This window comes from Schistocerca cancellata, chromosome 2 (genome assembly GCF_023864275.1).
Source record: "Schistocerca cancellata isolate TAMUIC-IGC-003103 chromosome 2, iqSchCanc2.1, whole genome shotgun sequence".
Lineage (NCBI taxonomy): Eukaryota > Metazoa > Arthropoda > Insecta > Orthoptera > Acrididae > Schistocerca > Schistocerca cancellata.
This window is the reverse complement of record NC_064627.1, coordinates 580,961,308-580,979,067: the sequence shown is the minus strand read 5'-3', so window position 1 is coordinate 580,979,067 and position 17,760 is coordinate 580,961,308. Positions and strand designations below refer to the sequence as shown.

Genomic DNA, 17,760 nt, shown 5'->3' with positions numbered 1-17,760 from the left:
TACTAAAACTATTGCTACACTGAAACCAAAAAATCCCTCAGATAAATTTCTACTCTATCATCCAATAGCACTTTTTAGTTGTTGCGACAAACTTGTGGACAGACCTCCATTAAACAGAGTAACCACAAGAATCCTGGGAAACAAGCAGGTTTCATCCCAAACAGAAACGGCACAGACCAAATTCTAAGCCTAACTACACATATAAAAGCTGGATTTCAGAAACAACAGAAGTCTTCATAGACTTGACTGCTGCTAACAATACAGTGTGGAAAGAAGGGCTCTTATATAAGCTGATCACAGTCATCCCCTGCCAAACCATATAGAGACTAATCAATAAAATGCTCTCATCAGACTGGCACTTATGAATAGTGCAGGGTAATCTCATAAGCAAAGAAGGAAAATAATGGACTACCTGGAGGGTCGGTATTATCCCTCTATTCTTTTCAACCTTTATATTTCTGACATATCTGAAACCAGCACAAAGAAGTTTGGATATGGTGACGATCTAGGACTCGTGGTTCAACACAAAGAATGATGAAAGCACTCTAAATTACAATCTCAACAAAATATGTAAATACAGGGCTATTACAAATGATTGAAGCGATTTCATAAATTCACTGTAGCTCCATTCATTGACATATGGTCACGACACACTACAGATATGTAGAAAAACTCATAAAGTTTTGTTCGGCTGAAGCCGCACTTCAGGTTTCTGTCGCCAGAGCGCTCGAGAGCGCAGTGAGACAAAATGGTGACAGGAGCCAAGAAAGCGTATGTCGTGCTTGAAATGCACTCACATCAGTCAGTCATAACAGTCCAACGACACTTCAGGACGAAGTTCAACAAAGATCCACCAACTGCTAACTCCATTCGGCGATGGTATGCGCAGTTTAAAGCTTCTGGATGCCTCTGTAAGGGGAAATCAACGGGTCGGCCTGCAGTGAGCGCCGAGTGTGGGAGGAACTTGATTATCGGCTTGATGTCTGCCGAATCACTAAAGGGGCACGTATCGAACATTTGTGAATGCCTAAAAAAACTTTGAGTTTTTGTATGTGTGTGCAAAGCAGTGTGAAAATATCTCAAATAATAAAGTTATTTTAGAGCTGTGAAATCGCTTCAATCATTTGTAATAACCCTGTATTTCACAATGTGGAGACTCATACCCCATCTCTCTAAAACTGAAACCATCAGTTTCTACTTAAACAATGAAGTAGCATGGTATAAACTGGTGGTCAATATAAATGACACAGTGCTTCCCTACCAGAGTCACTCAAATTATCTTGGAATGACTGCTGACAAGATGCTGCCTTTCAGGAAGTATCTAGTAAAACTTCTTGGAAATTAAGCACACGAAACAGCCTTATCGAAAAACTCTGCTGTACTAGCTGGGAAGCAACAGCAGATACACTTTAAACTTTGGCGGTCAGTTTAGTGTTTTCTGCAGCTGAATATTGTGCTTGTTGAAGAGTCCTCACATAAATAAGATTGACACTCAGCTCAGTAAAGCCATGAGAATAATTTCCATTTGTTTAATAACTATTCCCTTATGCTAGCTTCCAACACTCAGCCACATAGTTCCTCCTTGTTAAGAAGGCATGAACCCTGCTGAAAGAATATTCTAAAATAATGAATAATCTTCAACTTCCCAACCCTGAAAATATTCCTAGGTTGAGAACAAACCAACTTCCAGAAATCCACCTCTGAGAGTGACTCTCAGCAGCTTGCTAATAGCAACTTCAATGTTGACAGCAAATGGCATGAAATCTGGACTACAAATGCTCCATTTGAAGTGTGATCTCTCACGGGCTCTCTCCAAGGGCTTTGAACTTCCACAGTATCACTGGAAGAACATAAATCGCATTCAAATAGGAAGTGGAGTGTGTGCGTACAACCTGCGCAAATGGGGTAAAGCAGCTCATCCCAAGCTGAGACTGGAGCACTGAAGCAGGCCATCTGGCACATTGTTGAGGAGTATACACTGAGAGCTTACCTGTGTGATACAAATCACTTTCATGGCCACAATATCATGCCTTGACAAGATAAACTGACTGGACATTAGAATATAACACCAGTTTTTAATGTATTACCTGTATTTGTGTGTCTATGTATCTTCTACATATTTTTGACTGTACTTTATGTGTAGTACTATACACTAAATAAAGAAAGAAAGAAAAAAGAAAGAAAGAGGTGTGTGATCAAGACACTGACTCTTCTAATCTAATCTGATACAGAGGTCATCAGTCTCTTCAGCAGGTCCAAATGGCCCCATTTCACAGACTATGAAATTATATATACTGCTTCAAACTAAAAGAAAATTGGCTGTCCCCATTACTAATGAAGGAATTTTCCCATCAGTTGATGTCACATAGCTGATTACATATATTTTACAACCAACTGCTGGATAATGACTCCCTCCACATTTTCTATTCTTACAGTTTCAGTTAGATGTATTCATGTTAATGTAATCTACTCCCTTCCAAAAGTGCACATCATCTTGGCCTTTTATTACCTCTTGCAATCCAACTAAGAACTTCTCTGGTACATCTGCCAACCACTGGCTGAGCTCAATGTCCCACTTACATCCATTTCATTTTCTTTACATTAAGTCAATTGAAGTTTTAAGATTCATCCATTCACTCCCCTTGTGTGCAGAATAGTAAAAATGGTGACAGTGTGTTACCATAGTAGTTTGGAGGCAGTCAAGTGAGCATGGCATGGTGCAGCCAATAACAATCTCTTAACTGTCAGCATCTACAGAGCAAAATAAACTTTTTGTTGCAGATACAGCAGAAGTTTAGTTAAAAAAAATCTCTATTTTGTTTACCGTTCCATGTCATTTTTACTAATTTTATTTATTTTATTGTCAGTCTACTGATTGTTTCCAACTGCCCTACATTAAAAAAAGGCAAATTGTTCTATGAATTTGCCATTAACTACACAATTTTCTTTCTAAAATTTTGACTATTGATTATCGCAGTCTTATAATTTATTTGAAACTTGCTGTATTTTGTCCTTCCATTCACTGTTGAAGTTTATCAGCACTGTAGGAAAATTTCGTCATCAAAAGGGTGGCAGTACTGGCATTTTCCTTTAACACTAATTGCTACTCCTTCTCCTCTCTTGAAACCCAGCTTGTTCTTTTGCTCAAGTAAAATCCAGTTGCCCTCCCCCCCTCACTTTTTCTATGTACAGTCATTACACATCTAACCTATTCCTATCTTCTTTGAATGTCATAATTGATTTTATGATTACTAAGTATGTAAAAATTAGACGTGTCAGGTAAGTATTGTAAGATAGTCCATACCCATAATAAGCAGTGGAGGATGTCAGAAAATACAAATATTACTAATAAATAAAATTATACTGTCATATGCATGTAGTAGTAATAAATTATACCTGTCCATTCTGCACCATGTTTTTCCAACAATCACGCAATGACTGGTATTCATAGGACTTCTTCTTCATATAGTCCATTCTCTCCTTCCCAGACATTCCTTCTGGATAAACATTTAATATATGCTTCCACACAACTTTCCTGTAAAGGCAAAAATTCATAGTCCACATAAGTAACTATCTGCCGGACTAATAACAACTATTCCCTCTCTAGATACAGAAACAACACTAGAAAATTACTGCATAACTTACTCAAAAGCTGGAAAGTACAAGCTTTAACAGAAGGTTTATCTTATGAAATAGCTACAACAGTCACTGGAGTAATGGTAAATTTTAATTTGTTTCTTCTCAATATGTATGAGTCAAATTAAGAGGTGAATACAATCTCTTGGTCAGCATAATGTGCATTATAATGGAAGTTGAAGAGCCCATATTTATATCTTCTTCCAACATATTTGTCTAGAAACATTAACACATGAAGAATCTCATCTACACATTAAACAGGTAGAAGTGGACCTGGGAAAAGATCATTTTGGGTTCCACATAAATCTAGAAACAGGAAAACCAATACTGACCTTATGACTTACCTTAGGAGATAAAGAGTGAAGAAAAGTAAAACCCACATTTATATTTTTTGCAAATTCAAAAGAAAGTTTTGGACAATATTGAATTGAATACACTCTTTGGTACTTAGAAATTATCACGGATAACATAAAGGGGGTTGCTAGCTGCAACTTACATAAGAAGCAGATTATTGTTATATGAGTAGCAAGACATGAAAGAGGGGCAGTAGTGCAGACTGGAGTGAACCTATCCCCATTTTATTCAATCTGTACATTAATCAAGCAGGACAGGAAACCAACGAGAAATTTGGAAAGGGAATTAAAATCCAGGGAGAAGAAATAAAAAAAATTGAAGTTTGCCAATAACATTGTAATTATGTCAGGAACTGAAATGATCTTGGAAGATCAGCTGAATGGAATGGATAGTGCCTTGAAATGAAGTTATAAGACAAACATAAAAGTAAAACAGGACTAATGGAGAGTAATCAAATTAAATTATGTGATGCTGAGAGAATAAGACAGGAAATTAGAAACTAAAAATTGTAGATATGTTTTTTTGTTTGGACAGAAAAATAACTGGCAATGGTTGAAGTAAAGAGGGCATAAAATGCAGACAGCAAGAAAAGGGTTTCTGAAAACGAGAAATTTGTTAACACTGGATATAAATTTAAGTGTTAGAAAGTTTTTCCTGCAAGTATTTATATAGGGTATAGCCTTTTATGGAAATGAAATGTGGATGATAAAGAGTTCAGTGAAGCAGAAAACAGAATGTGGTGCTACCAATTAGATGGGTAGACTGGATAACTAATGAAGAGGTACTGAATTGAAATGAGAAAACAAATTTATGGGTGTCAATTGACTAAAAGAAGGGACTGGTTAATGGGGCACATGCATCAAAGATTAGTTAATTTGGTAATGGATAGAATGGGAGAGGGGTTTAGTCTTCTTGAGGAAGACCAAGGCTTGACTGTAGTGACCAGGTTCAAGTGGGTGTAAGCTGCAGTAATTATGCAGAGGTGAAGAGACTTGCACACACTAGACTAGTGTGGAGGGATACATCTAAAAAATTTCTGGACTGAGGACCACAATAACATCACTTTATAATACATGTTCAAACTAATATTCTACACAAGGAATGTCACTTGTATCGTGGGTACTCTCTCATATTTGGGATTTCCTCTTTGAGGACTGCTCAACAGGTTCAGAGAAGAAAAGGATCACCTAGCCGAAGATTACCACCCAGTTTCCATTAGTGTTGTCCATAAGCATAGAAGAGCAGAATAGGTCATGAGAGGAGAACAATAAAATCACCATAAGATAACTGTCCTGTAAAATTTAGTTTGAATCACCAATAATGGAAGGAATCATTTGTACAGAACTTAGACAACAAAGATTATTAGATCGTCTCAGGCTAATCGATAGATATGCATAACAGTCTGTCTGAAGGACTAATGGTTGGCAGAGTTCAGAAACGAAAGGTTTGAGATTCTTGATGTGCTCAAAGTAACTGATGGAAGTAATATGGACAGCACTATTACTTCTCTACTTGGCAAATAGTTGCAATTCATCTACTAATAAAACTATGATAATTATGAGAAGCAAGAAGAGATAGATATTATTGAAGAAAAGAGTCACATTAAACATGGGTCTAGGCATTGTGGTTCACTTTCATCAGAGGTGGTAGGCCAATACATATTTCTCATACATCTCTTGTCAACAAGTTATTGCAGGGTTTCCATCATCTGATGGACAAAGAAATCATAAATGTTCTGATTTTGTTTATCTGCTGGGTAAATTTATCAAAAAGTCTGAAGCGTACTCCAGGAATAGCAGAAGATGAGAAATCTAGAAAAAACCAAAACCAAGGAAAATTTCAGAAATAATGCAATTTGCTTCTGGGCTGATAATGAAGAACAAAAATTTAGTCATAAAAGGGAGAACATTTGAGCTGTTACTTTCACAACCCCCTTCTTCAGTATGCCATATATTAAACAGAAAGCATACACTGAAAAGAATTTAATTTCACTGAATTTTTTCCAAGATGCATAGAGCAAGATAGAATGCTGATTTCATACATCTACATTTATATCTACAAACATACTCTGCAAAACGCCATGTGGTGTTTGGCAGAGGGTACCATGTACAACTACTATTCATTTCCTTTCCTGTTTCACTTACAAATGGAGTGAGGGAAAAATGGCTGTCTATGTGCCTCCATTGGCACCCTAATTTCTCTCTTCCTGTGCCCATGGATCTCCGTCAATAGAATTATTCTGCGGTTACCCGCAAAATGCCTGTTGTCTAAATTATCTTAATAGTATAAATATCTGAACAGTGTTCTGTGAAAAGAATGCCATCTTCCCTCCAGGGATTCCCATCTAAGTTCACAAAGCATCTCTGTAACAGCATTGATCAAACCCACTGATACCAAATCTAGCAGCATGGCTCTAGATTGCTTTGATGTCTTCCTTCAATCTAGTGTGGTGGGAATCCCAAACACTTAAGCTGTACTCAAGAATGGGTTGCACAAGTATTTTATATGCAGTCTTCCTTGTAGGTAAGCTACACTTTTCTAAAACTCTCTCACTAAACCAAAGTCAATCTGTGACGAAGCAAGCTGGGAAAATTTTAATTCCCCTCTTGTTTTGCCACATCTGCCTCCTTAAATTCGTTTTGTTACTTTTAACTATTTACCATTAACATAAGTTAATATTATCTGCATTTCCATAAAAGAGAAAGGTTAGCCCACAGCTTTAAAGAATATAACACCAGATCTAATTTCATGCTTAGTTTTATGTATGTAATTAATTTTCTAATTTATTTTGACTATTCCTAATTAGTATCTTTCATCATAGGGTGAAGTAAGTAATTTTTTCATAACAAATTGTATTGTTGATATATAAACAAATATAAATTCTGTACTAATTATGAACGTTTGGAAGACGAAATACTAGTAACCTTAAAGTATCTATTTGGCTCTATTTGAAAACATGTTAATCGAATGAGTTAAGTTTTAATTGCAATTCCTGTAGTTAACTTTTAACAATGTGTAGTTTCAGTACCTATTGTTGTGAGGACATATAGGGGTCCGATTTTTGCTTATGAAACAGTCATTCCCCGGCCGAGATTCAGACAAGGAACCTGTGTTGGTTAGAGCGACAACAATGCATCAGTGTAGTAGTGAAACAAGTGTTACACCAATAGGCCGTGTGTTACAACAATGACAGTGTCTGCTCCATACATAACTTTCTATTCTTCAAGAACTGTGAACTTCATTAGGTTTTTACTGCTCATAGATGTCCAACAGGAAACTATTGAAGCAGGATGTGAATGTTGCCTGCAACCTATTAATGAGGTTTATCGAAAGTTAAACAATAATGCACTGACCATATATAACTGTGTATTATTGGGGGTTTGTGAAAAGTTAAAGTAAAGGACTGTGAAACACAATTGTGCATCTGTCGGCTATATCTTTTACAGTAGACAGTACTGCATGTCCATCCTCTATTTTTTCAGCCAGTACGTCCACACTGAGGACAACAAATGAATAAATAAAGCAAGCAAAACTGCTGCAAATCACTTGCCTTCCCTATTAGTGTCTTTATGGACTTGTTCCATTTTATATCTCTTTGCAACATTATCTCTAGATATTTATTGATATGACTGTGTCAAGCATCACGCCACAGATATTTTATTTGAACATTACGTGATTTTCTTCCTAATTATCTGCATTAACATTTTTTACACATTTAAAGCAAGCTGTCATGCATCACAATAAATAAAAATTTTGTCTTAGTTATCCTGTATCTGTCACTCGATGATACTTTCTCATACACTACTGAGTCATCAGCAAACAGTTGCAGATTGCTGCTCATGCAGATTATATATATAAAAACAAAGACGCTGTAACTTACCAAACGAAAGCGTTGGTATGTTGATAAGAGACAATAAAAAACAAACAAACACACACACACACACACACACACACACACACACACACACACACACACACACTTCAAGCTTTCGCTTCGCATCCCAAAGTTGCTTCATCAGGAAAGAGGGAAGGAGAGGGAAAGACGAGAGGATGTGGGTTTTAAGGAAGAGGATTAGGAGTCATTCCAATCCCGGGAGTGGAAAGACTTACCTTAGGGGGAAAAAAGGACAGGTATACACTCGCGCACACACACACACATACACACACATATCCATCCGCACATATACAGACACAGGCAGACATATGTAAATGCAAAGAGGTTGGGCACAGATGACAGTCGAGGCGGATGTACAGGGGCAAAGATGTATTTGAATGACAGGTGAGGTACGAGGGGCGGCAACTTGAAATTAGTGGAGGTTGAGGCCTGGTGGGTAACGGGAGGAGAGAATATATTGAAGGGCAAGTTCCCATCTCCGGAGTTCTGATAGGTTGTTGTCAGTGGGAAGTATCCAGATAACCCGGACGGTGTAACACTGTGCCAAGATGTGCTGGCCGTGCACCAAGGCATGTTTAGCCACAGGGTGATCCTCATTACCAACAAACACTGTCTGCGTGTGTCCGTTCATGCGAATGGACAGTTTGTTGCTGGTCATTCCCACATAGAACGCTTCACAGTGTAGGCAGGTCAGTTGGTAAATCACGTGGGTGCTTTCACACGTGGCTCTGCCTTTGATCGTGTACACCTTCCGGGTTACAGGACTGGAGTAGGTGGTGGTGGGAGGGTGCAGGGGACAGATCTTACACCGGGGGCAGTTACAAGGGTAGGAGCCAGAGGGTAGGGAAGGTGCTTTGGGGATTTCATAGGGATCAACCAAGAGGTTACGAAGGTTAGGTGGACGACGGAAAGAAACTCTTGGTGGAGTGGGGAGGATTTCATGAAGGATGGATCTAATTTCATGGCTGGATTTGAGGAAGTCGTATTCCTGCTAGAGAGTCACATTCAGAGTCTGATCCAGTCCCGGAAAGTATCCTGTCACAAGTGGGGCACTTTTGGGGTTCTTCTGTGGGAGGTGCTGGGTTTGAGGGGATGAGGAAGTGGCTCTAGCTACTTGCATCTGTACCAGGTTGGGAGGGCAGTTGCGGGATGCGAAAGCTGTTTTCAGGTTATTGGTGTAATGGTTCAGGGATTCAGGACTGGAGCAGATTCATTTGCCACGAAAACCTAAACTGTAGGGAAGCGAACGTTAGATATGGAATGGTTGGCAGCTGTCAAAATGGAGGTACTGTTGCTTGTTGGTGGGTTTGATGTGGACAGAAGTGTGAAGCTGGCCATTGGACAGATGGAGGTCAATGTCAAGGAAAGTGGCATGGGATTTGGAGTAGGACCAGGTGAATCTGATGGAACCAAAGGAGTTGAGGTTGGAGAGGAAATTCTGGAGTTGTTCTTCACTGTGAGTCCAGATCATGAAGATGTCATCAATAAATCTGCACCAAACTTTGGGTTGGCAGGCCTGGGTAACCAAGAAGGCTTCCTCTAAGCGACCCATAAGACTCAGACAAATGTCAAGCTTTCGCAACCCAAGGTTGCTTCATCAGGAAAGAGGCATACAAGGGGGTCATCCTGGTACCCATGGCTGTTCCCTTTAATTGTTGGTATATCTGGCCTTCAAAAGTGAAGAAGTTGTGAGTCAGGATGAAGCTGGCTAGGGTGATAAGGAGAGAGGTTTTAGGTATGGTAGCAGGTGATCTGCGTGAAAGGAAGTGCTCCATCGCAGTGAGGCCCTGGAATGCGGGATATTTATGTATAAGGAAGTGGCATCAATGGCTACAAGGAAGGTTTCCGGGGGTAAGAGATTGGGTAAGGATTCCAGGCATTCGAGAAAGTGGTTGGTGTCTTTGATGAGAGAAGGTACACTGCATGTAATGAGTTGAAGGTGTTGATCTACGAAAGAGTTTCTTTCCGCCGTCCACCTACCCTTCGTAACCTGTTGGTTCATCCCAATGAAATCCCCAAACCACCGGCCCTACCCTCTGGCTCCTAACCCCTGTAATCGTCCCCAGTGTAAGACCTGTCCCATGCACCCTCCCACCACCACCTACTCCAGTCCTGTAACCTGAATGTTGTACAGGGTCAAAGGCAGAGCCACGTGTGAAAGCACCCACATGATTTACCAACTGATATGCCTACACTGTGAAGCGTTCTATGTGTGAATGACCAGCAACAAACACGAACGGACACAGGCAGACAGTGCTTGTTGGTAATGAGGATCACCCTGTGGCTAAACATGCCTTGGTGCACTGCCAGCACAACTTGGCACAAGGTTACAGCGTCCGTGTTATCTGGATACTTCCCACTGTTTTTGTTATGGTTTGGAAGTAAGTTACATATTATTAAGTATATATAGGCAGGATAAAATTGTATGGTAGATTACAGTAAAAAGGGAAGGTGAATACAAAGTGAAACTACTTGTACAAACAAAAAGAGGAAGTAAGATGACAGAAAAGATTTTGAAATGAAACAGTGACAATAACAAACGTAATTGTTGGGTTCAAATTAATGATATGAATATAATAGAGGGAAACATTCCACGTGGGAAAAATATATCTAAAAACAAAGATGCAGTAACTTACCAAACGAAAGTGTTGGTATGTTGATAGGAGACAATAAAAAACAAACAAACACTCAGACAAATGTCAAGCTTTCACAACCCAAGGTTGCTTCATCAGGAAAGAGGGAAGGAGAGGAGAGGGAAAGACGAAAGGATGCGGGTTTTAAGGCTGAGGGTAAGGAGTCATTCCAATCCCGAGAGTGGAAAGACTTACCTTCGGGGGAAAAAAGGACAGATATAAACTCACGCACACACACATGTATCCATTCACACATATACACACACAGGCAGACATATGTAAATGCAAAGAGGTTGGGCACAGATGACAGTCGAGGCGGATGTACAGGGGCAAAGATGTTGTTGAATGACAGGTGAGGTACGAGGGGCGGCAAATTGAAATTAGCGGAGGTTGAGGCCTGGTGGGTAACGGGAGGAGAGAATATATTGAAGGGCAAGTTCCCATCTCCGGAGTTCTGATAGGTTGGTGTCAGTGGGAAGTATCCAGATAACCCTGATGGTGTAACACTGCACCAAGATGTTCTAGCCGTGCACCAAGGCATGTTAAGCCACAGGGTGATCCTCATTACCAACAAACATGTCTGCGTGTGTCCGTTCATGCGAATGGACAGTTTGTTGCTAGTCACTCCCACATAGAACGCTTCACAGTGTAGGCATGTCAGTTGGTAAATCACGTGGGTGCTTTCAAATGTGGCTCTGCCTTTGATCGTGTACAACTTCCGGGTTACAGGACTGGAGTAGGTGGTGCTGGGAGGGTGCAAGGGACAGGTCTTACACTGGGGGCAGTTACAAGGGTAGTAGCCAGAGGGTAGGGAAGATGCTTTGGGGATTTCATAGGGATGAACCAACAGGTTACGAAGGTTAGGTGGACGGCGGAAAGAAACACTTTCGTAGATCGACACCTTCAACCCATTACATGCAGTCTACCTTCCTTCATCAAAGACACCAACCACTTTCTCGAATGCCTGAAATCCTTACCCAATCTGTTACTCCCAGAAACCATCCTTGCAACCATTGATGCCACTTCCTTATACACAAATATCCCGCACGTCCAGAGCCTCCCTGCGATGGAGCACTCTCTTTCACGCCGATCACCTGCTACCCTACTAAAACCTTTTTCCGTATTACCCTAGCCAGCTTCATCCTAACCCACAACTTCTTCACTTTTGAAGGCCAGACATACCAACAATTGAAGGGAACAGCCATGGGTACCAGGATGGCCCCTCGTATGCCAACCTATTTATGGGTTGCTTAGAGGAAGCCTCCTTGGTTACCCAAGCCCGCCAACCCAAAGTTTGGTACAGATTTATTGATGACATCTTAATGATCTGGACTCACAGTGAAGAACAACTCCAGAATTTCCTCTCCAACCTCAACTCCGTTGGTTCCATCAGATTCACCTGATCCTACTCCAAGTCCCATGCAACTTTCCTTGACGTTGACCTCCATCTGTCCAGTGGCCAGCTTCACACATCTGTCCACATCAAACCCACCAACAAACAACAGTACCTCCATTTTGACAGCTGCCACCCATTCCATATCTAACGTTCGCTTCCCTACAGCTTAGGTTTTCGTGGCAAATAAATCTGCTCCAGTCCTGAATCCCTGAACCATTACACCAATAACCTGGAAACAGTTTTCGCATCCCGCAACTGCCCTCCCAACCTGGTACAGAAGCTAATAGCTAGAGCCACTTCCTCATCCCCTCAAACCCAGAACCTCCCACAGAAGAAACCCAAAAGTGCCCCACTTGTGACAGGATACTTTCCAGGACTGGATCAGACACTGAATTTGGCTCTCCAGCAGGGATACGACTTCCTCAAATCCTGCCCTGAAATGAGATCCATCCTTCATGATATCCGCCCCACTCCACCAAGAGTTTCTTTCCGCCGTCCACCTAACCTTCGTAACCTCTTGGTTCATCCCTATGAAATCCCCAAACCACTACCCTTGTAACCACTCCCCCCCCCCCCCCCCCCCCCCCCCCGGTGTAAGACCTGTCCCATGCACCCTCCACCCACCACCTATGCCAGTCCTGTAACCCGGAAGTTGTACACGATCAAAGGCAGAGCCACATGTGAAAGCACCCACGTGATTTACCAACTGACCTGCCTACACTGTGAAGCGTTCTATGTGGGAATGACCAGCAACAAACTGTCCATTCGCATGAACGGACACACGCAGACAGTGTTTGTTGGTAATGAGGATCACCCTGTGGCTAAACATGCCTTAGTGCACGGCCAGAACTTCTTGGTGCAGTGTTACACCATCCGGGTTATCTGGAAACTTCCCACTGACACCAAGCTATCAGAACTCCGGAGATGGGAACTTGCCCTTCAATATATTCTCTCCTCCCGATACCCACCAGGCCTCAACCTCCGCTAATTTCAATTTGCCGCCCCTCGTACCTCACCTGTCATTCAACATCATCTTTGCCCCTGTACATCCGCCTCGACTGTCATCTGTGCCCAACCTCTTTGCATTTACATATGTCTGCCTGTGTCTGTATATGTGTGTGTGTGTGTGTGTGTGTGTGTGTGTGTGTGTGTGTGCGCGCACGAGTGTATACCTGTCCTTTTTACCCCCTAAGGTAAGTCTTTCTGCTCCTGGGACTGGAATGACTCCTTACCCTCTCCCTTAAAACCCACATCCTTTCGTCTTTCCCTCTCCTCTCCTTCCCTCTTTCCTGATGAAGCAACCGTGGGTTGCGAAAGCTTGAAATTTGTGTGTGTGTGTGTGTGTGTGTTTTTTTTTATTGTCTCCCATCAACATACCAACGCTTTCGTTTGGTAAGTTACAGCATCTTTGTTTTTAGATACATTTTTGCGATGTGGAATGTTTCCCTCCATTCCACGTGGGAAAAATATATTTAAAAAGGTAAGATGATGAGACTTACCAAACAAAAGTGCTGGCAGGTCGATAGACACACAAACAAACACAAACATACACACAAAAATCAAGCTTTCGCAACAAACTGTTGCCTCATCAGGAAAGAGGGAAGGAGAGGGAAAGACTAAAGGATGTGGGTTTTAAGGGAGAGGGTAAGGAGTCATTCCAGTCCCGGGAGCGGAAAGACTTACCTTAGGGGGAAAAAAGGACGGGTATACACTCGCACACACACACATATCCATCCACACATATACAGACACAAGCAGACATATTTAAAGACAAAGAGTTTGGGCAGAGATGTCAGTCGAGGCAGAAGTGCAGAGGCAAAGATGTTGATGAATGACAGGTGAGGTATGAGTGGCGGAAATTTGAAATTAGCGGAGATTGAGGCCTGATGGATAACGGGAAGAGAGGATATATTGAAGAGCAAGTTCCCATCTCCGGAGTTCGGATAGGTTGGTGTTAGTAGGAAGTATCCAGATAACCCGGACGGTGTAACACTGCGCCAAGATGTGCTGGTCGTGCACCAAGGCATGTTTAGCCACAGGGTGATCCTCATTACCAACAAACACTGTCTGCCTGTGTCCATTCATGCGAATGGACAGTTTGTAATTACCAGCAACAAACATTTGAAAATGTCTGCTTGTGTCTGTGTATGTGTGGATGGATATGTGTGTGTGTGTGCGAGTGTAAACCTGTCCTTTTGTCCATTTGAAAATGTCTGCTTGTGTCTGTGTATGTGTGGATGGATATGTGTGTGTGTGCGAGTGTAAACCTGTCCTTTTTCCCCCCTAAGGTAAGTCTTTCCGCTCCCGGGATTGGAATGACTCCTTACCCTCTCCCTTAAAACCCAATCCATTTGTCTTTCCTTCTCCTTCCCTCTTTCCTGACGAGGCAACCGTTGGTTGCGAAAGCTAGAGTTTTGTGTGTATGTTTGTGTGTCTATCGACCTGCCAGCGCTTTTGTTGGGTAAGTCTCATCATCTTTCTTTTTAAATATATTTTTCCCACGTGGAATGTTTCCCTCCATTATATATATATATATATATATATATATATATATATATATATATATATATATATATATATATATATATAAACAAAGATGATGTGACTTACCAAATGAAAGTGCTGGCAGGTCGACAGACACACAAACGAACACAAACATACACACAAAATTCAAGCTTTCGCAACAAATTGTTGCCTCATGAGGAAAGAGGGAAGGAGAGGGAAAGACGAAAGGATGTGGGTTTTAAGGGAGAGGGTAAGGAGTCATTCCAGTCCCGGGAGCGGAAAGACTTACCTTAGGGGGAACACACACACACACACACACACACACACACACATACAGACACAAGCAGACATATGTAAAGGCAAAGAGTTTGGGCAGAGATGTTAGTTGAGGTGGAAGTACAGAGGCAGAGATGATGTTGAATGACAGGTGAGGTACGAGGGGCGGCAAATTGAAATTAGCGGAGGTTGAGGTCTGGTGGGTAACGGGAAAAGAGGATATATTGAAGGGCAAGTTCCCATCTCCGGAGTTCTGACAGGTTGGTGTCAGTGGGAAGTATCCAGATAACCTGGACGGTGTAACACTGTGCCAAAATGTGCTGGCCGTGCACCAAGGCATGTTTAGCCACAGGGTGATCCTCATTACCAAAAAACATTGTCTGCCTGTGTCCATTGATGTGAATGGACAGTTTGTTACTGGTCATTCCCGCATAGAAAGCTTCACAGTGTAGGCAGGTCAGTTGGTAAATCATGTGGGTGCTTTCACACGTGGCTCTGCCTTTGATCGTGTACACCTTCCGGGTTACAGGACTGGAATAGGTGGTGGTGGGAGGGAGCATGGGACAGGTTTTACACCGGGGGCGGTTACAAGGGTAGGAGCCAGAGGGTAGGGAAGGTGCTTTGGGGATTTCAAAGGGATGAACTAAGAGGTTCCGAAGGTTAGGTGGATGGCGGAAAGACACTCTTGGTGGAGTGGGGAGGATTTCATGAAGGATGGATCTCATTTCAGGGCTGGATTTGAGGAAGTCGTATCCCTGGTGGAGAGCCACATTCAGACTCTGATCCAGTCCCGGAAAGTATCCTGTCACAAGTGAGGCACTTTTGGGGTTCTTCTGTGGGAGGTGCTGGGTTTGAGGGGATGAGGAAGTGGCTCTGGTTATTTGCTTCTGTACCAGGTTGGGAGGGCAGTTGCGGGATGCAAAAGCTGTTTTCAGGTTGTTGGTGTAATGGTTCAGGGATTCAGAACTGAAGCAGATTCGTTTGCCACGAAGACCTAGGCTGTAGGGAAGGGACCGTTGGATATGGAATGGGTGGCAGCTGTCATAATGGAGGTACTATTGCTTGTTGGTGGGTTTGATGTGGACGGATGTGTGAAGCTGGCCATTGGACAGATGAAGGTCAACATCAAGGAAAGTGGCATGGGATTTGGAGTAGGACCAGGTGAATCTGATGGAACCAAAGGAGTTGAGGTTGAAGAGGAAATTCTGGAGTTCTTCTTCACTGTGAGTCCAGATCATTAAGATGTCATCAATAAATCTGCACCAAACTTTGGGTTGGCAGGCCTGGGTAACCAAGAAGACTTCCTCTAAGCGACCCATAAATAGGTTGGCGTACGAGGGGGCCATCCTGGTACCCATGGCTGTTCCCTTTAATTGTTGGTATGTCTGGCCTTGGAAAGAGAAGAAGTTGTGGGTTAGGATGAAGCTGGCTAAGGTAATGAGGAAAGAGGTTTTAGGTAGGGTGGCAGGTGATCGGCGTGAAAGGAGGTGCTCCATTGCAGAGAGGCCCTGGATGTGGGGAATAGTTGTGTATAAGGAAGTGGCATCAATGGTTACAAGGATGGTTTCCGGGGGGGTAACAGACTGGGTAAGGATTCCAGGCATTTGAGAAAATGGTTGGTGTCTTTGATGAAGGATGGGAGACTGCATGTAATGGGTTGAAGGTGGTGTTCTACGTAGGCAGTGATATGTTCGCTAGGGGCTTGGTAACCATCTACAATGGGGCTGCCGGGATGATTGGGTTTGTGAATTTTAGGAAGTAGGTAGAAGGTAGGAGTGCGGGGTTTTGTTGGGGCAGGAGGTTGATGGAGTCAGGTGAAAGGTTTTGTAGGGGGCCTAAGGTTCCGAGGATTCCTGGAAGCTCCGCCTGGACATCAAGAATGGGGTTACCTTGGCAAAATTTGTATGTAGTGGTGTCTGAAAGCTGACACAGTCCCTCAGCCACATACTCCCGACGATCAAGTACCACGGTCGTGGAACCCTTGTCCGCCAGAAGAATGACGATGGATTGGTCAGCCTTCAGATCACGGATAGCCTGGGCTTCAGCTGTGGTGATGTTGGGAGTAGGATTAAGGTTTTTCAAGGAGGATTGAGAGGCAAGGCTAGAAGTGAGAAATTATATATATCTAAAAACAAAGATGATGTGACTTACCAATCAAAAATGCTGGCAGGTCGATAGACACACAAACATACACACAAAATTCAAACTTTCGCAACCAATGGTTGTTTCATCGGGAAAGAGGGAAGGAGAGGGAAAGACAAAAGGATGTGGATTTTAAGGGAGAGGGTAAGGAGTCATTCCAATCCTGGGAGCGGAAAGAAACATTGAAAATGTCTGCTTGTGTCTGTGAATGTACGGATGTGTGTGTGTGTGTGTGTGTGTGTGTGTGTGTGTGTGTGTGTGTGTGTATACCTGTCCTTTTTTTCCCCCTAAGGTAAGTCTTCCCGCTCTGGGATTGGAATGACTCCTTACCCTCTCCCTTAAAACCCACATCCTTTCGTCTTTCCCTCTCCTTCCCTCTTTCCCGATGAAGCAACCATTGGACACACACACAAATTTTGTGTGTGTGTTTGTGTGTTTTTTCAGTGTGTGTGTTTTTTTATTGTGCCTATCTACCAGCGCTTTCCCATTTGGTAAGTCATGGAATCTTTGTTTTTAATATATTTTTCCCATGTGAAATGTTATTTTTTATATATATATATATATATATATATATATATATATATATATATATATATGGAAACATTCCACGTGGGAAAAATATATTTAAAAAGAAAGATGATGAGACTTACCAAACAAAAGCGCTGGCAGGTCGATAGACACACAAACAAACACAAACATACACACAAAAAATTCTAGCTTTCGCAACCAACGGTTGCCTCGTCAGGAAAGAGGGAAGGAGAGGGAAAGACAAAAGGATTTGGGTTTTAAGGGAGAGGGTAAGGAGTCATTCCAATCCCGGGAGCGAAAAGACTTACCTTAGGGGGGAAAAAAGGACAGGTATACACTCGCACACACACACATATCCATCCGCATATACACAGACACAAGCAGACATTTGTAAA

The 17,760-nt window shown here is 42.2% G+C and overlaps 1 protein-coding gene across 1 annotated transcript in view; it reads right to left on the bottom strand.

The window, feature by feature from the left end:
* Nucleotides 1-17,760, bottom strand: part of LOC126162192 (uncharacterized) — a 112,292-nt gene that overhangs the window by 42,893 nt on the left and 51,639 nt on the right. Inside the window, exon 5 of the mRNA XM_049918520.1 lies at nucleotides 3,397-3,535. Coding sequence (XP_049774477.1) covers nucleotides 3,397-3,535 — 139 coding nt within the window. The remainder of the gene's footprint in view (nucleotides 1-3,396; nucleotides 3,536-17,760) is intronic.